At 47.8% G+C, this 22,315-nt stretch overlaps 11 protein-coding genes across 11 annotated transcripts; 4 read left to right on the top strand and 7 right to left on the bottom strand.

Annotated features, from left to right (window-relative positions):
- Positions 1–174: 174 nt before the first annotated feature.
- Positions 175–1,189, top strand: C7M61_002939 (putative N(6)-L-threonylcarbamoyladenine synthase; the record flags this gene model as incomplete). Its single annotated transcript, XM_024858295.1, has 2 exons — positions 175–1,116; positions 1,139–1,189. 2 exons carry the CDS (start codon positions 175–177, stop codon positions 1,187–1,189), a joined length of 993 nt encoding a protein of 330 aa, XP_024713701.1.
- Positions 1,190–1,396: 207 nt separating this feature from the next.
- C7M61_002938 (Smc5-Smc6 complex subunit) lies at positions 1,397–2,413 on the bottom strand (the record flags this gene model as incomplete). The annotated part of the gene is made up of 1 exon (XM_024858294.1): positions 1,397–2,413. The coding sequence occupies one exon, from the start codon at positions 2,411–2,413 to the stop codon at positions 1,397–1,399; it is 1,017 nt and encodes a 338-aa protein (XP_024713700.1).
- A 110-nt stretch (positions 2,414–2,523) lies between these two features.
- Positions 2,524–7,370, top strand: MLH1 (mismatch repair ATPase; the record flags this gene model as incomplete). Its single annotated transcript, XM_024858293.1, has 2 exons — positions 2,524–4,438; positions 4,576–7,370. 2 exons carry the CDS (start codon positions 2,524–2,526, stop codon positions 7,368–7,370), a joined length of 4,710 nt encoding a protein of 1,569 aa, XP_024713699.1.
- A 449-nt stretch (positions 7,371–7,819) lies between these two features.
- On the top strand, positions 7,820–8,419 carry C7M61_002936 (uncharacterized protein; the record flags this gene model as incomplete). Its single annotated transcript, XM_024858292.1, has 1 exon — positions 7,820–8,419. The coding sequence occupies one exon, from the start codon at positions 7,820–7,822 to the stop codon at positions 8,417–8,419; it is 600 nt and encodes a 199-aa protein (XP_024713698.1).
- Positions 8,420–8,528: 109 nt separating this feature from the next.
- On the bottom strand, positions 8,529–9,794 carry C7M61_002935 (uncharacterized protein; the record flags this gene model as incomplete). The annotated part of the gene is made up of 1 exon (XM_024858291.1): positions 8,529–9,794. One exon carries the CDS (start codon positions 9,792–9,794, stop codon positions 8,529–8,531), a length of 1,266 nt encoding a protein of 421 aa, XP_024713697.1.
- Positions 9,795–10,185: 391 nt separating this feature from the next.
- On the bottom strand, positions 10,186–11,322 carry ZCF21 (Zcf21p; the record flags this gene model as incomplete). Its single annotated transcript, XM_024858290.1, has 1 exon — positions 10,186–11,322. The coding sequence occupies one exon, from the start codon at positions 11,320–11,322 to the stop codon at positions 10,186–10,188; it is 1,137 nt and encodes a 378-aa protein (XP_024713696.1).
- A 796-nt stretch (positions 11,323–12,118) lies between these two features.
- C7M61_002933 (uncharacterized protein) lies at positions 12,119–17,264 on the bottom strand (the record flags this gene model as incomplete). The annotated part of the gene is made up of 2 exons (XM_024858289.1): positions 12,119–14,154; positions 14,414–17,264. The coding sequence occupies 2 exons, from the start codon at positions 17,262–17,264 to the stop codon at positions 12,119–12,121; spliced, it is 4,887 nt and encodes a 1,628-aa protein (XP_024713695.1).
- A 1,103-nt stretch (positions 17,265–18,367) lies between these two features.
- Positions 18,368–19,315, bottom strand: C7M61_002932 (uncharacterized protein; the record flags this gene model as incomplete). The annotated part of the gene is made up of 1 exon (XM_024858288.1): positions 18,368–19,315. One exon carries the CDS (start codon positions 19,313–19,315, stop codon positions 18,368–18,370), a length of 948 nt encoding a protein of 315 aa, XP_024713694.1.
- Positions 19,316–19,369: 54 nt separating this feature from the next.
- On the bottom strand, positions 19,370–20,077 carry C7M61_002931 (uncharacterized protein; the record flags this gene model as incomplete). Its single annotated transcript, XM_024858287.1, has 1 exon — positions 19,370–20,077. One exon carries the CDS (start codon positions 20,075–20,077, stop codon positions 19,370–19,372), a length of 708 nt encoding a protein of 235 aa, XP_024713693.1.
- A 685-nt stretch (positions 20,078–20,762) lies between these two features.
- On the top strand, positions 20,763–21,263 carry C7M61_002930 (uncharacterized protein; the record flags this gene model as incomplete). Its single annotated transcript, XM_024858286.1, has 1 exon — positions 20,763–21,263. The coding sequence occupies one exon, from the start codon at positions 20,763–20,765 to the stop codon at positions 21,261–21,263; it is 501 nt and encodes a 166-aa protein (XP_024713692.1).
- A 73-nt stretch (positions 21,264–21,336) lies between these two features.
- Positions 21,337–21,768, bottom strand: C7M61_002929 (ribonuclease P/MRP protein subunit; the record flags this gene model as incomplete). Its single annotated transcript, XM_024858285.1, has 1 exon — positions 21,337–21,768. The coding sequence occupies one exon, from the start codon at positions 21,766–21,768 to the stop codon at positions 21,337–21,339; it is 432 nt and encodes a 143-aa protein (XP_024713691.1).
- Positions 21,769–22,315: the final 547 nt, after the last annotated feature.

The following is a 22,315-nucleotide window of genomic DNA, read 5'->3' as shown; positions in this document are numbered from 1 at the left end:
GGACTAGGAGCCGAGCAAAGAGGGTCACAGAGACGGCAGAGCATTTATAACTCCAGAAACACAAAGTTAGGCTCCCCTAATTGGCCCATTGAAGGCGAATCTCCAGTTTTCAAAACCCATCACGTGACCGTATCTTTACTAAGGCTCATCAGGTCCATCGCTTTACCCCAGACGATGCTTTCCAGAGGGCTCAAGTCGTTATCAAAAAACTTCTGGAGAAGTTATCGGGTCCTAGCGCTTGAATCGTCATGTGATGACTCTTGCGTGGCCTTGCTTGAAAAGAAGGCTCCGAATTCGCAGCCAGTGGTGATAGACGAGATGAAGCGGACCTTGAGGTCTGTTGAAGCCGGTGGAGTGATTCCCACAGCAGCTTTTGAATTCCACCTGAGGAACATGCCAACATTGGTGAACGAGTTTTGCATAAAGCACGACTTACTTGGTGCAAAAAGGCCCGATCTTCTTTGCGTCACTAGGGGCCCTGGAATGGTGGGGTCGCTCAACCTGACTTTACAATATGCCAAAGGCCTAGCGCTAGCTTGGGGAATACCGCTAGTGGGAACGCATCATATGCTAGGGCACATCCTAGTGCTGAATTTGCCGACTTCTGAAAATCCTGAGCAGCCTCCTCCACAATACCCGTTCCTTAGTCTTCTATGTAGCGGAGGTCATACGATGCTAGTACTTCTGAAGTCACTAACACAGCATGAAATTCTCATAGACACCATGGATATTGCATGTGGTGATGCCATTGACAAGGCGGCCCGAGAACTAGGGATGCGAGGCAACATGCTTGGGCCTGAGCTCGAGAAATTCGTGAATCTGATACCCCAGAGTGAACGAGAGCACTTTGCATCGATCAGAACCCTTGATAGAAACAACGAATTCGGGTTCAAACTCACTCCGCCTTTACGCAAACCAAAGCATCAAAAAGTCCCCGATAACCTTTCCTTCACATTTGCATATCTCCTCAGCTCGATCAAGGACCACAAAAAGAGGTCTGAGCTAGATGAAAAGACCAAGCAGTTTCTTGCTTTCAAGGCACAGGATGCCGTGTTTGAGCACATTATAGACAGGGTGAACATAGCATTCGCCAAATACCCCAACGAGCTTGCACAAGTCAGGCACTTTGTCTGTTCAGGCGGAGTTGCAGCCAATCAAGTGCTACGCCAGAAGCTCTTCCACCAAATAAAGTCATCTCACGACCTTAGTTTTCATTTCCCCGATCTCAGGGTTTGCACGGATAATGCCACAATGATCGGTGTGGCAGGCATGGATCTCTTTGAGAAACTCCGAGTCAAATCAAGCATGGATATCTTGCCTGTGCGGAAGTGGCCACTTAACGAGCTAGTAAGCATGGGTGAATGGCAAAATGTCACTGACGAGGAGTTTGAATCAGTTACGGGCTGGCTGGCGGCTCCGTATCCTCAGGAACGTCTCTATGCGAAATAAACGGTTCGGTGATGTTGTACTTTTCAACCAACCGACGCCATGTAGGAAAATCAAAAGTTGCAATGTGATGTGCAATTGGCACACTGTCATCGGCAGTGTCTTCTTCGTCTAGAATATCCACGTAGGGTCCGTTTTCGTCGCTGTCCAAGCGTATCTTACCGTCTCTCACTAAGAAACTAATGTAGAACAAGTTCTCCACCAGCTGAGCGAAAGAATGTGGATTGAGGAAGAAAACATAAAAATTGAGCTTTTCATCCCCGCTCTTTTCCACCAACTGGCGGTATATACTACGCACCATATGCGAGGTGCTCTGTTCGGGGTCTGTGTGGATATCCTCAACAGATACCTTCTGTGCTGTAGTTTTATCCTGAGTGCCAATTGTGTCATCGACGTTTCTCGTACGTGGACCTAATCGTCTTCTCTGTGTGGCCAAAGGACCATAGAGAAACTGGGAAGGTAGCATCTTTCTGCTCAGGGCAAAGAGGACCCCTAGTTTAGACCAGTCGAAAGAGTTGAAGAGCTCGTTTGCACTCTTCTGGTCATTGAGCACAACCCCGTCATTTTGCTGTTCTGATGATTCTTCATACTCTGGGTTCATAAACTTCATGGCTCCCGTGGTAAACTCGTCCATGGTGATACTCTCTTTGTAGTCACCAAAACGGATATTCTGAGCGTTCAACGCGGCAAAAGCAGCCGTTTTCTTCAAGGCTTCCGAGTCTTTCATAAACATCGGCAAGTCCTTCACGTCATTCTGGGTGATTTTAGCAAAAATCAGCTCCAACTCCCGGATCTTCTCCATCACCATCAGACCAGCCTCTCCTTTAAACGCTAGGGCCTCAGCCCTGGCTACTTCTTTCTGGTATTGTTCATAAGCTTCCGAAATTACACCGAGTCCTCTGCTTCGGAGATTATTGGAAATATCGTCAATGTTCTGGGCAACCTCCTCCAAGTCTTCTTCAGCCATAGTGTTGATGTAGTAACTGCGCGCATCTGGGGAACATCACCACATATCAGGACCATCGATTCCGTGAATTCCAGCACAACCATTTAAAGTAATTAAGATTACATTTTGAGATGCCCATTAGACGACTAGATCAGCTGGTGGTCAACAGAATCGCTGCAGGCGAGATCATCATCCAACCAGCTAACGCGCTCAAAGAGCTTCTAGAGAACTCCGTTGATGCTGGAGCCACAAGCGTGGATATTCTCGTGAAAGACGGAGGATTGAAGTTTTTGCAGATTACAGATAACGGATCGGGCATCAATGTTGACGATATGCCGCTTCTTTGTGAGAGATTCGCAACATCCAAGCTCAGTCTGTTTGAAGACTTGGAGAGTTTGGCAACTTACGGGTTTCGAGGCGAGGCATTGGCGTCGATATCCCATATTGCAAGATTGAGCGTGATTTCGAAAACAAAGGAGTCGCTGTTGGCCTACAAGGCGTTCTACAATGCGGGCATGTTGGCTACGAATAAGTTCAAGGTGGATGACGAGAGCAAGACGGCACCAAAGCCTGTTGCAGGCAAAAACGGAACACAAATTACCGTTGAAGACCTCTTCTACAATACGCCATCGAGATTACGGCTGATGAAGCTGAAACTGGACGAACTTGCGCTGATATTGGACGTGGTTGGAAAATACGCTGTACATACCCAGGGAGTCGGATTCACGTGTAAGAAGTTTGGCGAGCTGACGCCGGCTTTGGCTACGAGGCCACAAGCTGAATTGAAGGAGCGTTTGAGGACGGTGTATGGTGTGAGTGTGGCCAGTGACATTATAGAGTTCAGCAAAGAGGGTCCTTCGGAGTACGGACTCATGAAGGTCAGCGGTGCCATCACGGGGCTCAACTACAACAACAAGCGGAGAGCCGTTCCGGTGTTTTTCATCAACAATCGTCTGGTTTCCTGTGAACCGCTTAAGAGAGCTTTGGTCTCGTTGTACCAGGTATTTCTACCCAAGGGCACGTACCCATTTTTCTACCTTAGTTTGGAGATCAAGCCGCAAAATGTTGATGTAAACATCCATCCAACGAAAAGAGAAGTCAGGTTTCTCTACGAGGAAGAGATCATCGAGTGGATCACCGGTTTGGTCCACGATACGCTATCATCGCACGACACCTCCAGAACATTCAAACAAAGCACATTCAAGCGGGGCAGTGACGTCGATGACGTCGCAACGCAGGTCAAGAAATATCGTCAAGAAAACAAGCTTGTCAGGGTGGATGCTTCGCAGCCCAAACTTGAAGCATTTGTGTCAAATCAGAACAATGAGGAGGATGACGAGGTTGAGGTGGAGGAACGCAGGGAGGTGCACCTTGACAGCATACGAGAGTTACGCCAGGAAGTACTGGAAAATGTTTACCGGCCATTGACAAATGTGTTCAACAACTTGGTCTACGTTGGTGTTGTTGATGGAAATCGCCGCTTATGCTGCTTTCAGTACGACGTGAAGCTTTTTCTATGCGACTACGGCGCCGTCCTTGCAGAATTCTTCTATCAAATCGGCCTTCTAGAATTTGCCAATTACGGCCGATACGAGCTCGACCCTCCCATTTCACTCCACGACCTTCTTGCCCCGCTATACGAAACAAGGGGTGACCTAGTTGCCCGTGAGGACGTCGTCTCCGCTATTACTGGAATGTCTGACATGTTTTTGGAGTACTTTGCCTTGCACATTGAACAAGGCATGCTCCACTCGGTGCCATTGCTCTTGACCGGTGCAGAGCCAGCCTTGGTCAAGTTGGCCCATTTTGTCTATAGATTGGGCACAAAGGTTAATTACCAGGACGAAAAAAAATGTCTTAGTCAGGTGCTCCGTCAAATCGCTCTCCTCTATGTGCCCTCACCCACGGACACTAACGAGGGATTCGAAAAACTCGAAAATATTATTTTCCCAGCGGTTCGCCAAAAGCTCGTGGCGCCGGCCAAGCTCATGGACCATGTTGTCCAGATAGCCGATCTCCCGGGACTCTATAAGGTTTTTGAGAGATGTTAGCCCCACCATGGTAGCATGTGCTGTTTGGCTGCGAAAAAATTGCCCGAATGGGGAACGCACTAGTGTGAATTTGACGCTCAACCGTGGTTGTGTGAAGAACGAGAACTTGGCCGATCAAATCAACACTCCAAGCAACCACTTGTTTCTTTGAAAACATCATGTTGATCGAGGCCTCCGCCAACGACAGTTACATGAAAACGCTCTCCTTGGGGAGCTTTCCACTGAAGGTCCTTGATTTTCAAGAGCTGCCTGATTTCTTCCAGCAGACCGTGTTTGTGGACTACCAGCTCCAGTTGCTTATCCAACACGATCTCGGCGATGCTATTGCCTCCAGAAAAAACTCTGATGCGGCTAAGCTGGCGCTGGAGAAGTTGGCTCAGTTGAAAAATTACATATCGTCCATTGGTGCCAATTACTCTGCCAGAAACAAGTCCTACGAGGAAGCTCTCTACCACACCGTGGTCTTGGCCGACTTGCACTACTTGAGCGGGGAATATGAGCAAATGCTGGCCACTCTCTCGTCGTTCACGTTGTCCAAGTCGCCCAGACTCGACTCTGAGGCCCAGGAGGACTTGGTGGACTACTTGACCGCCAGGTTCTATGCCCTCTACGGCTCTGGAAAGAGAGATGGTGCTTACAAGCACTGGCTTGAATACTTGACCAACTTAACAAAGTACGGAACAAAGAGCCAGATTGCCGCCAATCGCTGGCAGGACACTATCTTGCTCAGAGTCGTTGGCCTTTTGAGCTCCAACGGTAGCAGACCTCTTCGGTTCAAGGACATTCTTGCTCAATCGTTCAACGAAAACGCTTGCAGCATCACTGCAATCTCGAGTTTCTGCTTGAGACCAGAGAACGAGAAGCACGTCGTCAAGGAGTTCCGTGGAGACTTTGTGGTGTTTTTGACCGAGTTGGTCAACTCCAAGATTAAGCAAAAGAGGGACTTCCCTGATGCTCTGGCCGAGCTCAGCGAAGAGGATAACTTCATTGACTCCCTTTACGAAGCTCTTTACGACATCTCCACCCAGCGCCCACTTGTGGCCCAAGTGCTCAAACCAAAGCTTTCCAAGAAGTTCTTGGTGAACATGACCGAAAAGACTTACCAGAGTTTCACTGTGCTCTCGAACTTAATCAGAACATTGCTTGACTTGGAAGAGTACGACGAGGCTATCGCTGCCCTCAAGACCTACATCGACTACGTTGAGAAGGATCTGGAACAGAACCACGGCAGAGTCCAGAACATCTTAGACGTCATTGACATTTACACCATGTGTATCCAGCACTTCAACCCTAAACACTCCATGATCCCTGCTTCTCAGGAAGCCGACATTCCCAAGAAGTTCCGCTACACCAGCTTGTACTCTGTGGTGGAGCAGCTTAAGGGCTTTTCCAAACAACTTTTACACTACTTGGATGAGCTTTCCAAGGTTGCAGACTTGCAGTATGACGAAGCAGCCGGCTTGCAAGACAACAGATTATCTTTCTTGTACCACAGATACAACACTAACTTGGTGATGACCGACCAGTCCAAGTTCGTACGTATTGTGTCAAAGGCCTGGTTTGTGATGGGTGATCTTCACTCCTACTTGGCTTCTCACCTGTCTGCAACTCACGAGATCATGAAGGACAACACTGAGACTGTTCTCAAATACTGGAAAAACAGTTTGATTGTCAACTCTACAGGCAACTCGACCTTGCTCTTCAAGTATGCATTGGAGTTGTCCTACAATAACCTTGTGGAGCCAGCCTTGAAGTTGTGCAAGTTTGCATTGAAGAAATACCCTGAGCAATTCCAGGTCTGGAACTTGTTGGTGTTGTTGCACTCTGCCGCTGAGACTGAGAAGAGCAGCACAGACAATGAAATCAACCAGGTGAACCACGCTGCAATCTTGGACGACCTCAAGAAGTCCGGCACGGACCAGACCAGCTTAGCTGAGTCTGAGAGGTTTGTGGAGGATGCTTTGAACATTGCTGGTCTCTACATGCAAAAGTCCAAACAAAAGGGAACTCCCATTTCATTCCAGAAGAAGTACTCTATCTTGCAATTGAAGATGACGCAGCTTGCTATGTGGGAAGCAAAACATGGCATTGAGTTCATCTTGGACTCCATCGCCGAAGTCTTTGTCTTGTACCGTGAGTTGTTTGAGCAAGGCGATGTCAAGGACTACAGCCAGAAGGAATTGCCACCTCAGCCTCAACACTTGAATCCAGTTCAGTCCATTGCCGAGAGCAAATGGTCCCATCGTCCCAGTGTTGTTGACCCTGCCATTCCTGAGCTCAAGGTTGACAAGTCCTCCCTGAGGGAGCACCGTGCTGCCAAAGACAGACTCAAGAGAAAGTTGTCTACTAAGAGTTCCAGCAAATCAGAGCCCAGACCATCCAAGCCTGCTGGCCGTGTGTTGCAGGAAGTATGGTTGTGGGCAGCTTCGATCTACCTCAGATTGGGCTCTCTCCAAGAGGCCGAGGAGTGTATTGTCGAAGCCGAGACCGTGGCTCCACCTAATGTCAAGACCTACACTTTCTTGGGTCTCTTGACGTCCAAGTCCCGTAAGTTCTTGTCACTCCAAGAGTTTGAGAGATCTTTGGAGGAGTTCCACCACCCCGAAGAGAAGTTCAACAAGAAGGCCTACGGTGTTACCTTGCTTGGTATGTGCAAGCTTTTCATCGAGGACGACGAGCCCGAGAGCTCGCTCTTCATCTCCAACAAGGACTTGGATGCTGGATTGATCAGAGTCAAGAACTACTTGGAGGAGTACAGCAACTGCTGGCCATATGGGCACAACAGCCCAGAACTTTGGTACTACCTTAGCACCATTTATGAGAAATTTGACGACAAGCTCTTGTTCAACGAGGCACTCTGGAAGTGCGTCGAGCTTGAGAACAAGCGCCCAGTCAGAGCATACCATGTGTGTGAGGAGTGGGTGTAGAGCGTTGTTAGAGGCCTTGTCCATGGCCGTGTTATATTTAATGTATAGGGGATTGGCAATCCATGGGGTTGTCAATAAAAACGTTTACTAGAGTGGTGGTGTAGGCTTGATGATAGAGAATTGAATGACATTTACATTATATTTTGTTTTGCAAAAATAATCAATTAGTGTGAGGTGCACTTACATTTTGCTCTCGATCGGTGAATGTGGTATTTTTCGCAGCTATACTTAACCATCGTACCTAGACAACCAGGGATTCGAAGAAGACACCTTTCTTTATTCTTTATTCTTTACTCCATAAATTCCTTATGCTTCAAAACAATATAAAGGTAAATAAAAGCTCATAATCTTCCATATTTTTTCATCCCTCCAATTTGACATCACCACCGGGCATCACTGAGACCTACACAGTGCGACGATCGGATAAAAACCAGACTATATCAACCAGTATGACCGAGATTGCCCCCAAGGCCGTAACATACTGCGACGTTTGCTCGTTTCCTCCAGAGTACTGTGAATTCGGAGGCCAGTTCAGAAAATGCAGAGAATGGCTCAGCGAAAACCACAAGGAGATTTTTGAAAAGTTGTACAGTGATGCTGCTTTGGCCAATGCTACCCTGACATTGTCGATCGAGAAGGAGGAGAAGATCCACAAGGACTTGGAGAAGAAGCAGGCCAAGGAGGAGGCCAAGGCGGAGCGTGAGTTGAAGAAGAAACTTGCGTCCAAGGTGGTGATCAAGAGAATCGAGAGAAACAGAAGAAAGCACGTCATCTCCATCGGCGGTTTGGAGGTTTTCAACATCGACATGAAGAAGTTGTCCAAGACTTTTGCACAGAAGTTTGCCACTGGTGCTTCTGTGGTGAAGAATGCTGAAAAGAAGGACGAGATTGTCGTTCAGGGAGACGTCAGTGACGAGGCCAGAGCGTACATCGAGAAGTTGTTAGAGGAGAAGGGCTTGGATGAGGTCAAGGTGGAGCAGATTGACGATAAGAAGAAGAAAAAGAGGGAGGAGGCTGCTGCCGCTGCTGCTGCTGCGGGCAAGAACTAGTCATGAATGAACCGTGTAATGCAACTAGTATGTAAATGATAGAACAGCGAGCTCAGCGAGCGCTTGTGTTTTTTAATGAATCTTTCGTAAATCAAAAGCAGTGCCTTGATTAGTCGTACTTCTCCTTGGTGGCCCAGGAGACGCCGTATTCGTGGAAGTCTGGCCGCTGGAGAAGGATACGGTAGAGGTGCGCCACACGCCTCTTGGTGTTGAACTTGTTCGTTTTAGACCGCTTGCCAATGTGCTTGTGCTCCTTGATTTTGTTACCAATGCCGTAGCCGTTTGTGAGTCCCAAAATGGCGAGGTTTCCGCTCTCTAGATCGTGAGTGAGCTGACAATTAAGTTCCCAGAGCGTCACTGCCACATCGTGGTCCTGGACGTGCTGGTAGTACTCACCCAAATTGTGGAGACTCAAGGCGAGTGCATTATTGGTGTCCTTGTTGAGGAAGCGTTTGAGAAGGAGTTGGTCCAGGGTAGAGAACTTCTCCACCGCCGGCTCCAACACCGGCCTCAACTTGCGGAGCGCCATGGCCAAACGAGCCGCCTTCCTGAAGTAGTTGAGGATAAGCGCATTGTCGTAATTGTTCGTCACATCACTCTTGTTGTATGTGAGCAACCAGTTGCCGAACATGGCGATGGCAAGCGGGACACAGAGTCCATCTGAGCGATTGGCGTCACGAATGAGCTTATCATAGAGCTCTGGTCGTTGGGCGTTAGCTTTGGACTCTGCGTAAAGGTCCAAAACGTGGTTGAAGTCATGGATGGCCGGAAGCACATCTCTCAAGAGCTCTTCCGGAACAAACAGCTCAGCGTTGTGGAACTTGTTCAAGTTGGAGAATTTGACCTCGCCGAGCTCGAAGGAGCTCTCTAGTACGAATCGTAGAAGCTCCCCGTGACTGGGCAATATCTGCAGAAGCGTGTCGCCAAACAAGAAGACCTCACAGGCATCAGCCCAAGCCACGTCTAGCGACTCGTTGGGTTTATAATCATAAAACTCTTCTCTAAGACGACCGCAAGTATGACGAAAGAATAAGGTGTTGTCATCCTGTTCAACAGGCTCAGGCTTCTCTTGCCTGAACAACCCCCGTAGCTTCAGTAGCTTTCCCTTGCTCTTGGTTTCGTACTGGTTCAACTTTAGCTTCACGCTTTCTAGATCAGTGTCGTCGGAGACGTTGGACACCAGCGAGTACAAGGAGTTGAAATCAGACGTGTCGGAGTAGGATGAGACCCTGTTGTTGGACTTGCCCGTCTCGGCAGGGCCGTCGGGCGGCACTATGGATATTTCCGGAACCGCCGCGGCAGCCACAAGGTCCTCACTGCTCCCCTTGAGGTAGGAACTCAAAATGGAGTTGGAATAATACAGCGAACCTTCCATACTGGGTCTAACTGAGGCGCGGTGAAAGATGATGGAGGTTGAAATCGGGGCAGGAACGCGGCTCGGATACAGTTGCAAAAAGCCGACAAGCCTGAAAGCGGATGCAGATACGGAGCATGGAATGGCGGGGCGTGAAATGGGACCACAATTTAAAAAGCAACCCTTGATTAGGCTTAAAACGTTGCCAGGCCTCTCTAAAGTTTAAATTGAGTTTATGCTCCGAGACGTCTATTGTCAGGTGGCTTGTTTTCTTTTTCACCAGGTGACAGGGCTCTCTTCGCTGTTTGACCCAGTTTTGCGCTCGATGCCTGCTGCAATTATGTATACCTGAAAAAAAGGCGGCTTTCACATTTTCCGTGTTAGTTTTAGGCTCGGTGGATCCCCCACTCTTCTATGAAAGTAATTTCGAGATGGAGGGCACCTTGTCGCCCTGTAGAACCGGCGATGTAGCAGAGGACAGCGAAGCCAGCTGGACCTTCGAAGGAGCATGAGAGGTATTGGCAGAAGCGTTTGTTGATTGAGCAGTTGATGGCACCGCAGAAGTACCAGATTGAATTTCTGGAAGCTTCACTGGCTCGCTTGTAACCTCGTTTTTGACAGGGTTGGCAGACAGAAACCTTGCTGGATCAGAGAGAACAGGCTGTTGCGGCTCTGGCATGCCTTGAAATATCTGCGGCAGACTTAGGTCCGTATAGCTCTTGGCATGCTGAATGTCTGTAAAAGAGTGGTTTTTCGTAGGCGGCAGGTTTGACAAGGAAACGGTTCCTGGGTATGCCACACCCCTATCGTCTTGGTACATCACCGGAACAGGTGGAACCACCTGAACAGGCGAAAACGCTACTGGTCCAACGGGCGCTGGTCCCGCTGGCGGGAGCCCTATTGGCTGGAACAGAACCAAAGGTCCATACGGTGATTGTATAACGGTAGCAGTGGTTCCTGGAGGCGGTTGCTGAGGAAGAACCTGCGGCAGCATGGGTCCGGGCTCTGCTTTAGGGACAACATGGTAAGGTACAAAGGCTGGATACTGGCTTGGTGCCACAGGTACTGCCGTCATTGGCTGAGGCGGGAGTTGAGGAATAGGATTGGGGTGGACATTGAGCACCTCTTTCTTTTCGTCCTTCTTGTCCTTGGCGCCATCCTGGCGAAGGTTCTGGTTATACTGGGCCATTCTAAGCGCATTTCTGGCCGGAGCATCCAAGTTTAAATAAGCACAGTGCAACTTGCCCTTGACGCAGTTGAAGCACTGGGGGAGGTTTTCATCACACTTGATTCGCCTCTTCTTGCAGGTTCCGCAGCCCAAGTGGGAATTGCGGTGTTTTCGCCTGGACGACTTTCGTTTGCGGTACTCCTCACCCTCGTCGCTTTTGTCGTTGTCGGTCTTTTCGTTGTCGTCAAGCTTGTCGTCGCTTTTCAGGTCAGAACCGTTTTCTGTCTTTGTTTCCGCTTTTTCCACTTGCGGCAGCTCTTCGCCCGCCACGTCTCTTCGAGGCGGTAACGGGTTCTTTAGGGCCAGGTTGAACACGTCCATCTGAGTAAAAGATGATGTAGTCGCAGCGGAAAAACACACTATCTCTCCCATGGTTAGTGGCAGACGCCATGCAGGCTGCAGGATATACGAGAAGCCACCGCCTAGGGATGATAAGATTCCGGGGTTATTTTTGGTGGGAGGGGGCTCTTTGTGCTTTTCTAACTTGGAATAGGCTCTTTTTGACACATGGTGGCTTTTGTGCCCGGCAACAGGGCGTTTGTGTCTGTTGACCCCACACCAAAGTTTGTTCAACATAAATCCGGATGTGCCGAGACCCGCTTCTTTTTTGCAAAGGCGCCACCTCAACCACACAACATGACCATTGAAAATACCATAAAGCCATCCAATGAAAGCAACAGACCCATTTGCTAAGCATTTTCTGGATCCCCCACGGATGATTACATGAGGCCTCGGCTTCTCGGCTTCTTGCCTGCAGCTGTCTCGTAAAAGACGCACCAGCCATGCACTTTGACAGGTATCCGTTTTCAGGAGTGTCGGGATATTTTTAAGCAGGGAGGTTCGAGATTGGTGATTTTTCGTGGTGGGAGCGCCACTATGGCACGGATCAAGCCGAGAAACCGTGTTTGCTGTGTTTTGGGCGGGCCTACTGCGAAGACGCATGTGTTGTGGTTTACGATGCAGAGAAGCCTTTTGCAGCCACCTTTCAGGACAGTCTCCCATGATCGACCATTTCCAAAAGGGTCTTTTTGCTTGACTTTGGCGTTGTCGGAACCCTCATACTCCAGTGCCCACGGCGCCATTTTCGGCTTCTTGGCGCCTCGAGCTCGGCCATTGTTTAGCCCTGCTTGCTATCACCAGGATCGGGCTCCTTGGGCAAATACAGCTCATCAAAAGAACCCATTCTCCGTTCCCACCATTTTTTACGGTGCTCGGATTTACTCACCTCCTCCATCAACATCTGCTCCTCGGGCTCCTCTTCGTCGTTTTCTTTGTTGTCCATGGCCACCGAGAATCCCTCACCCTTGCGCAAAATCTCAAACCTTTGTCCATGCACCAAGTCCTTCATAACAAGCTCCCTGGTTCTCCCAAGCGATTCGATCGCATCGACTCTGTCCGAGGTCTTTTCGAGCAATTCGTCGAAATATGGCTGGGATGCGATTTCGTGGAATGCCCTCATCATGGGTACCGAGTCTGCTCTCACCCTCAGATCAGAGTCCACGGTGAAGATGTTGAGATTGTCGTACTGCTGGATGAAATCGGGCCTAGTCATGATTTGACGAGCTCTCCATAGCGGAAGTTCGGGCAAATGGTGGTTGTGTCTGAAACAGGGGTCGCCTTTGGACTGGATCAAGGTGTTCATTCTCTGGCGGTCCATCTCCACAAACGCTCTCATGAGAAACATGGCGCTGGTAGCGAATTTGCCGAACTCCATCACGTCATCGTCCATCTCTTCTCCAAGAAGGCCACACTGGTTGAGAAACCATGTCTTTTCCCGGTCAATGATCTCGTGACAGGCCTGGATCACATCCTTGTGCCTGGCAACCTGACTGATATGCTGCGGTCTTCCACCAATCAAATCGTAGATTTTGTGGCAGGCGGCATTGTCGAGCTTATAGTCGGGGAATTTCGAGATGGGCCAAAACTTTCCTCTGATGAATTGAAGCACCTTGACGGTCTCGTCTCGGTTGAGGTCTCTGACATTGATCAATTCGAGTCTGGTGCCCAACCGCTTGAGCTTCTCGTAAACCCAGTAGTCGTCTGAGTTGAAGATCATCGTCACAAGCTCACTGCCACTGAGCCCTTCTGCTTTCTGCTGAAGAAGCTCCAACAACTTCACACCCTCTTCGTTCTCCTTGATCAAATGCAGATTGTTGATGATCATGATCAACGGCTTATCGCTTTTACCCAGTATCCGCCTCTCTATGGCGAGAGTCTCGAGCTTGTTAAACGCTCTCTCTATGTCCAAGAGCGCCGTTGTGTCTCGAGGTCCCCTCATACTGAACAATGAGCCGATGTAGTCTTCCGAATAGGCAAAGTTGAGTGCCCGACCTAGACGAATACGGAAGATCTCCGGATCGGCATGGGCATCGAAAATGGCAACATTTCGGCCGTCTAGCTTCTTCATCGCCTCCATAATCAAAGTCGTCTTTCCTGTGCCTTTCTCGCCTACAACCAAGAAGTACCGTCCTCTGATTTTGCCCGATACGATATCGTCAAGCAATTTCTGCTGAGGCCTGTTCACCCAAAATGCAGTTAAGTCGTCGCTGCTTTCGTCGTCGTCCGATTCTGGCCGCTTATTGGTTTTCTTGTGAACCGCAAGCTGGTAAGCTGGATCTCCACTTTCAAAAGCGGTACCCATTTTCTCCAAAACCTGGTGGTTGTAGATCTGGTGGTACATGTAGCCGGAAAGGGCAAGGATTCCGACAGAACTGAGCGTGATGCCAATTGTCTCGAGGCACTTGAAGAGGAAACGGCCTAGTTTTTCAAGACTCTCACGGAAGCTAGACTTGGACTCTTCTTCCTCCTCTAGCTTCTCATCAATCTTCTCGTCCTCTTCCTCTTCCTCCTTCTTCTTCTTTTCTTCATCCTCATCTCTATCTTTGTCTTTATCATTGTTGCTGTTGTTATTGTTGTTGTTATTCGGAGGACCTCCAGAACCACCTCCAGTTTGAAGCTCTGTCCAACCGAGCCCTTGCACCTCAGTGGTGATATCTTTCGTTACCGTAGGCTCATGCTTGCTCTTTTCCTCTTCATTCTTCTCCTTCTCATCCTTATACTTTTTCACAATCTTTTTCTGCTGTTGTATCAATCTCTTCTTATCTTTCGTAAGCGTCTTGTTTTCCTCGTCTAGGTCCTCATCCTTGACTTCCTCTAGAACGTCAAATGGCAACAATGGATTGATAATCCTAACAGGCACACCCGGATGAAAGGAACGGCGGAGTAGCGGCCTTCTTGCATTGAGTTTTAGGGCCGATCTAAACATCATCATCCAATTGATTATGGAGCACTAATGGAGGCACAATCTACTGTTCGCTGCATGTTCGGTGCAGGGCATGCACCTCGACATCCTGATAAGCCTAAGTGTATATAAGTCTATAAAGGGCCTGCCTGTCTTAGGATAAATCGAAACCGGAGTCGACGTTGATGGCGTAAAGGAGTTTCTCTCTCACTAGTTTTTTGTCCTGGTAGTCTGGAAGCTTGAGGAGATTTACGCATGTAGACGCGGTCGGAAGCCTATCGGGGTACCGCCCACTATTGCGAATGCCGAATCTGGGTGTCAATGAGCCAAATCCGAGAAGTGGTGCTTTGGAAACAGAAGTGACGAATTTGATAAGACGGCCACGCTCCTTGGAATCCATTTCCTCGACGACCTCCCAGAAATACTTCACCGTGATATCGTCGTCAAAGTACCCACCGTAGCTGACGTTGTTTTTCCAGTCCTCGAGGTTGACAGTGTTTTCTCCTCCACTGATCAACATTTGCAACTCGTACGGATCGAACATGTTGAGCCACTTGCGGTCGATGATTCTGTGAAGGCCTTCCAAAAAGTGCTTCGAGGGAAGGTAGAGACACTGGTTCAATTTGAAGTTGGCCACCTCGTGGATGTAGTTGAGTCGGTTGGTGGTAGTGACACTGACAGACTCTCCATTTGGGGGTTGTAGATCAAAACGCACAACGTTGCCCTGGACAACCTCGTTGATGGTGAAGTTCAAATCCAACGCCTTGATCTCGCTCTCGCTCATCTCAAGCAACTTCATGAGGTTGTGGTAGAGCTCGGTATCGAGATACTGGAGATCGTTGACAGAGTTCTTCGATGCACTGAGGGCGGTAGTCCATTTGGTGAGAAAGAAAGGCGCAAACTCAATGTCAATCAACACATTCTCGTAGAAGCACTTTCCGATAGTCATACCGAGGAATTGAATGTAGAGAAGTCTTTCCTGCTGTCTCTTCAAGTCAAGCTTTTCATGCACGCTCATGTAGATGTCGTCGTTTGGGTATAGCTCATAGTTTGAGGGAGTCTCCTTGAACAACGCCTGCTTCAGGTTTGGGTCAAAACCTTCCATGGCCACAGAGGTCAAAAACTCTTTGGTGATACCACCTCCATCGATACCAGCCTCTGGGCCGTGCTCACTGTGAAAAGTGACCGAGATCTTCTCCTTAAACTTGTGCCCCAAGTGATAGAAGTTTTTGAAGGCGTCCTCGAGAACAGACCCTCTTGAGATGTCTGCTTCATATCGCAGGGGTTGGTTCTCCATGAAGAATCCAAATGTGCTGCTGGTTGCCAAGCTCTGACGATCGCTCTCGATAATGCTCTGGAACACTTTGACACGGTCCTTGAAGTCAATGAAATACGAAACCTTATCCAAAACCTCCAACTTGGCAATTGCATCGTTGGTACGTTTGGACCGGACGGGTGCAGGGTGTTCAGAATCTGAATCATAGTCGTCTTCCTGAATTTCGTTCTTTTGGTCGTCAAGCACAAGCACAATCATGCTGTCAATGTCAAAATTGAGATGTTTAAGTTTCCAGAGATCGTCTGGAAGAAACTTGATGCGTAGGTTCTTGAAGTAAATCAGATTGAGCAAACTTAACGAGGACGCCTTGAGCTTCGAGAGGTCACCGAAAACCTTTGCTGGGTCTGGTTTGTTGGTATTGAAGATAAGTGTGAGCGACAAGATCTTCAAGAACTTTGAAAGCACAACTGCTTCGCTTTTGGAAATCTTGTCTTCGCTGAAAGACTCCAAGTCGTTGCTCACAAAAAGCCAGTACGACATGATCTCTTGGAAGGTGTATAGCGTGTTCCAGAACATACTATTGCTGAGCAAGTCTCGGGACTGCTCGATATCGTCTCCCAGAAGGTAGTCCTTAGTCGCCTCCGCCTGTAAGAAATGCTGGAAGATGGGATCTCTTCTAAGCTCTTGGAAGAATCGCTTATGTGAGCCTGGAGTAATGGTGATAAGCATGCAAAGCTTTGTTGGCGGCTGTACAAGATGCATTAATGTAGCGATTGTTTGCATGGCAACGTTGGCGTCAAAGCCTCCCACATCCACGCTGACAAGCTGGTTCATAACGAGGGATACGTAGTTGGATGTGTAGAGCTCGAGAATAGAGTCCATCGTTTCTCTGTAAATGAGCGTATGCTTTTGTGTACGATCAAAGTCGTCATCGTCTGGTTCCTCTGTGGTCAATGATATCGAGGCCATGGTGGAGAGGATTCTAGCATGAACCTGGTACCCTTCCGGCAGGAGGACATTTTGGCCTTGAAGCTTGATAGTATTTGCCAAGAGAGTAATCTTCTCGTGATTTGAAAGCCCCTGGAGAATAGCGTGGTCTGTGGCCAACACAGCCGAGCAGCTAACCAGAGCTAGCTCGGGATCTGAAGTCTCTGGATGGAAGCCAGCAAGAAACGAAAGGAATTGGCCATCCGGATCAGCGGAATTGACGAGGAATATGCATTTTGTAGCGGTGGTTGTTCCCACAGCCTGGAGTTTTCGGATGATCCCTCTCAAGGCCTCAGAAGGACCACCAGATCCATACTCAAGGAGCAACTTGTACAAGTCTTCTGCAAGCTGTTCTCTCACCTTCTCTCTAGAAAGCAAACGATTGATCAGCGCATACGTGGCACGAACGCTTCTTTCCTTCAATTGGCCTCTCAGACCCTGTACTAGCTTCCGTAACACCTGGTCGACTGGAGCGTCCCTGGAGCAGAATCTCGAGTATAAGCCAAACTCAAAAGCGTAACGATGCCAATTGCCGTTTTCTTGCCAATCCTTCACAAAATTCTCCAGGATCGTGTGGAGCTCTTGCCACCTTCTGACGTACCGCTGTATCAAAGCAGCACTGCGTTCTCTGTTTCTCTGATCTTCTCGCTGCTGCCGCTGCAACTTGGTTTGTTCTAGAAAGTTCCGTCCTCGAGGAGGAGCACGGCGGTCGCCTAGATTGACCGTTCTTTTCTTCGTTTGTCCAGTGAAGTTAAGCATGAAGTGGTTGGTAATCAGCTGTAGCTTTATGTGGAGGACCGAGCCACCCGGGGAGAATCGGTGGTGATATTGTACAAAAGTGATGGAAAATGATATGGGGCGATAAGGGGAGGATATTGATTTTTGGAATTGATTTGTCTCTTATGGCTGAAAAATTGTGTTGATGAGTGGTGACATGTATGTTGAGAGGGTACTCAGTGCATGGACACAATATCCAACATAACGATATCCAGCACACTGGACTCTGACAACAAGAAACAAACTTAAATATATTTCTTTCAATCCCTATATAAGCAATTTTGAGCTTCACCTTCTACTGCCTGTTTGTGGACATTCTGTGCTTGAGTCTCGCAACCACTCATACCTCACCTTACATCTCCACAGTTCACCTCCAATTTCCATACTTCACCGGCCATGTTGATGCTCATCATGATTCGTGACGAGGAATATATTCGTGAAACTATTGTCAGATGGAGTATAAACGAACCAGATGTGATGTTTGCTTTTCAAGTTGAATCGGTCTACATTCCCTCACCAGATCAACATAGCTGAAGCAGCTCAATTGAGGCTTTTAATTATCCAGTGGCATCTTTGAAGGGTGAGTTATTTCTGAATATTTCAACCAAATTGTGAAAAGCCACCCCTGGCAAAGATCGACTATAAAAGCCAGGGAAGATCCTCGCACTCGCTTTTTGCAGCCAGTTACTACTTATCATGAAGACCTTTTCCCGTGTAAAGCTCACTAAACAGGTCAAAGTGTATTCACAAACAACACAAAATTGTCTCTTAGCATTTCCCAAAAAGACCAAAAAGCCTAAAAAGCGTCCGTCGTTCTCGTCTCCAAACTCTTCCCTTTCAAAACATCACAAAAGATCGAAAGGCACGGTTGGTGTCCAGAGTGGTTCAAGGATACAGTTGAATAACCAACTTGAATCAGATTATCCTTATGAAGATGAGCCAGACCTCAATCGTCGCAAGGTGTTGGCTTATCTGGCCTCTATCTTCAGCGCTGGTCTTTTGGCATGCTTTGTATACCCTGAAAGCGCCGTCTACAAGGAAATCACAGGTGTGTCTTTCTTTGTATTACTTATTATCTGTATACTCTAATTTCTGAGAAGCTCTAAAAGGCGACCAACGGACTCGACGTAGTACAGGGGCACTAGCGACTCATCCTTCTTGTCCAACAGATCCAACTCCTCCTGAGAAGTGCCTCCACTGAGAACAAGCAAGGACCCGCCAGCGTCGCCCCCAAGCTTGCCGTCATTACCAAATTTGACGTCAGTGTAGAGAGTGTCTCCGAACATCAATGTCTTCTTACGGTCAAACAGGCAGCTCTCAATGATGTTGTCAAGAAGAAGGGGACTTGGCTTGCCGACATCAATAAAGTCTCTGCTCGAGGTGAAGCTCATGTAGTTCACGAAGGAGCCACCGGCTGGCAAGGTGGTGCCAAAGGGACCGGGGTAGGTCTTGTCGATGTTGGTACCAATGAACGGAATCGACCTATTCTTGTGCAAAAGGTACTGCAACGTAGTTGCAACACGCAAATAATTTAACTTCTTGGTGGAACCAATCACCACCGCCTTGACATCCTCGTCAACCTTGAGCAACCGGTGCGCAGGGTCCCATTCCTCGTCAAGCGCCTCGTCATTACCACCTAGTGGCACGTATCCAGCTTCCTTAAGTTCGTGCTCGATTCCCTCGTCTCCAAGAACCCACACTTTAGATCCTTCAGGTATCTTGAGATCTCTTTTGAGAATAAGCGCTGCAGCATAGCACGATGGGAAGATGATATCCTTTGTCACATCTGGGAATCCCAACTTCTCAAACTTCTTCTTGTAAGTGTCTCTCGAAACCGACGAGTTATTGGTGACAAAGGCGTAAGTCTTCTTCTTTTCCTTGAGGAGCTCTACAAACTCCGACGCTCCGGGAATTTTGTCAGGACCAAGCCAAATGACTCCATCGCAGTCAAATAGGAAATGATCAAACTCCTCAAGAAGCTGGAGTGCTTCTTCTTTGGAGGTGACCTTCTGTGGTGCAGCTTGTCTAGTCATTGATAAGGAACAAGTGATAACCTCTAGATTATTACCGGCGCGAAAGAGTCAGACCTATACCTCAAAGTTGGACTTTCCCAATAATGCAGTGAATTTTGTAAAGGTCAGTGCCTCAAGAATTTTCCAAAGCGTAGAAGTGGCAATTTCAATGTCATTCATGCCGACCAGGGTTTCAAAGCGTTTGACAAGGTCACTTGTGTGGCTCACCATACCCCAGATTTTGCACTTTGCAGCCACCACCGAGCGAACAGAATGGATGGATTCGAGCTTTTTCGATGCTTCAATAAACTCTAAGTTGTCCACGGCGTGCTGCGCAGAAGAAAGTTCCCGTACTACAGCCTGGACGAGTTCAGTGAAGTCGTTGTGCTCAGGAAGAAGGAACTTCTGGCAGTTGGTAGGTGACTCAAGGCCCAGTTGAGCATGATACCATTTCAACGGGACTATTTTGAGGGCCTCGCTGTATGTTTCCTGGATCAGCTCTAGCGTTTCAGAGAGCTGAACATCCACACTGACGCCACACTTCAGTAGATCAAGCTTCCCAGTGTATTCTTCCAAGCATTTCACAAACTGTGGATCTGTAGGATTTGGACCCTTATGGGTCACGGACACTGTTGACATGCTGGCGTTGCTCTTAACATCAACCAAGTAGGATAACAAAACAACATTGAAAAGCACCAAAGTGCCGATGAAACTGAAAAATAAGAATCGTCCGAGGTACGGGCGGCTTGGAGGTGGCACCCTCTCCACTGTGTAGCTCCTCATATTGTGTATTGGTCACTAGGTCGAAGAGGATCTAGTGGATCTACTTTCGTGACTACTGGGGTGAGACAGCCTTATCTAAGGGTGCAGGAGACACGATAAGCCCACTTTATAGTAACACAACGGGGACATCAAAGACGCGATTTGTTCAAGAGAAAATGGCTCATTGAGATGATCAGGTTGTTATAAGGGAATTGTGAAAGAATTTATATTCAGCGTTGATGGGATTGCATGTAAAGCCCTCCTTACCTGACATGGAGCTCAATACTGATATCACAAATTGGAGTAGACGGAGGCAAAGTATTTCTGCTTCTTCAGGAGATTGGCTATTTACATGAGGAGCTTTTTTGTGCCAAGTTGCATCCAAATCTGTTGTACTTATGTTCATAGATCCATTTCGCAGCCATCAAGAGCCGAGTCCAGGTACCAAAAACTGTCCTTAAGCTAAACTGTCCTTAAGCTAAACTGTCCTTAATCTAGAATGAAAAAATACCCTCGCAGTTCTCTTCAAAACAGTATAACCCCCAAGCTTCATTCAAATTTTGGCTCAAACCTACCTCAATTCGGACCATCCACAATATACTATGGAGATGCGCACCCTCATCGGAAATTTCAGTCCAGTAGTACCTTCATCTCCAACTAACCACCAAACTCAACAGTCGAGATCACAAATCCTACTGAAATCAATATGTCAGCGGAAGTCACGAACAAATCCACACAACCAGAACAAAAGGACCTAGATCAAGAGAATGTTACAGCAGGCGTAGCTGAGCTCAGTGTGAAGCCGAAGAAGAAACAACGAAAGGAGCAAACCGAGGAGGAATTTGAAGCACAAAAGGCACAATTCGCCGCCACAGGGCCCCAGATAAATACTCAAGACTGGCTTTTCGACCAGGCCCTTCTAGACAAGCTAGACAATCTGAAAAAGACCGACAGGGTCCACATGCTCCATGCTTGTGAAAGAGCGTACTACCTCAGGGACTATTCCAAGTGCATGGAGCTCATAGGTCAAGCCGAGAAGCTTTTCGGTGTGGAGCTTGAGGATTCATCAAAGAACGAAGATATCAAGCTGGACTTTGCTGATGCTGGCAAGAAGACCAAAAAGTCACTGAAAGTGGAGCGCCACGTCGTCGACCTTTTGCACATTAAGGAGGCTTGTCTTAAGAAGCAACAAGAAGTTTCAAAATAGAAACTGTCACCAAGACCCCACCATCATAGCATACCACCAATAGCATAGAATCATCAATAACACAGCAGGGGTATTAAGTTCCCCTCTTGAGCCAGATTTTGATATCCACGTAGCTTGTCAGTCTCTTCTTGAACGTAGCCTCCTCGTCGTCGCTGTCTTTGGTAGAGTACTCCAGAGCTTGCCTAAGTTCATCAAGCACCTCTACTGTACCCGTCTTCACGTCCACCTTGTACTGTTTCTTTGTTTGGAAGTGCAAAGCAATAGAAACTGCCGTATTGATTGCCTTTCCCATGCCTTTTACCGTGATATATCTCACCTTCTTGTATTCACCCAGTTGGTACTTCTTATGTCCCACACCAGAAGTGTCGAACTTCTCGAGCATCTTGTCGATTCGCTTCACCGCCAGCATGTAGGGTGTAGAGCCCTTGACAAGAAATGTCGTATCAAGTGCTGTTTTGTTGCGGAGCTTCGTTCCAGGGTTGTGTTTGATGAGCTTTGGTTCCATGGAGTAGTTAGCGATGCGATGAGATTGGGGTGTAGTTGAGGTGAGGAATTTGGAATTGAAGTTTTTGTTTTTGTTTTCAGGGACTAGTCTTTTGAAATGGCGTGGATGAAACTAACAAAAGCGTTGAATTCAATTGTTCGTGGATTTTGGAGTATGTGTGTTGTTTTGGAAAATGGCTGCGAAAGAGTTGACTACTTATTTTCAGGCATGAGACCAGTAACTTCCCATATTTCACGAACATACCTGCCATAAACTTGAACATATAAAAAGTTAATTCTGAAACACAGGTTATTTCATTTGCGGTAACAATAGCGTTAATTATCGTACATCCCTCTTTTTGGTTCCAATTGTCTCTTAGTATCACCTCGAGGCTACAGCCTGCGAATAAGATTCAGCGATAGTCCTATAAATCAAGGCAACATTCAGAAGCTACAAACACAAAAGCTATACGAAATCAGCTCATCGAATACACTTCACAGCCTTTTCTCATAAGATCGAATATCAAAATCAATAAATCACCAAATAAAGCCTCACCCCCAGACGACGC

This window comes from Candidozyma pseudohaemuli, assembly GCF_003013735.1.
Source record: "Candidozyma pseudohaemuli strain B12108 chromosome Unknown scaffold00006, whole genome shotgun sequence".
NCBI lineage: Eukaryota > Fungi > Ascomycota > Pichiomycetes > Serinales > Metschnikowiaceae > Candidozyma > Candidozyma pseudohaemuli.
The sequence above is the reverse complement of the archived record's forward strand: the minus strand, read 5'-3'. Positions and strand labels throughout refer to the sequence as shown.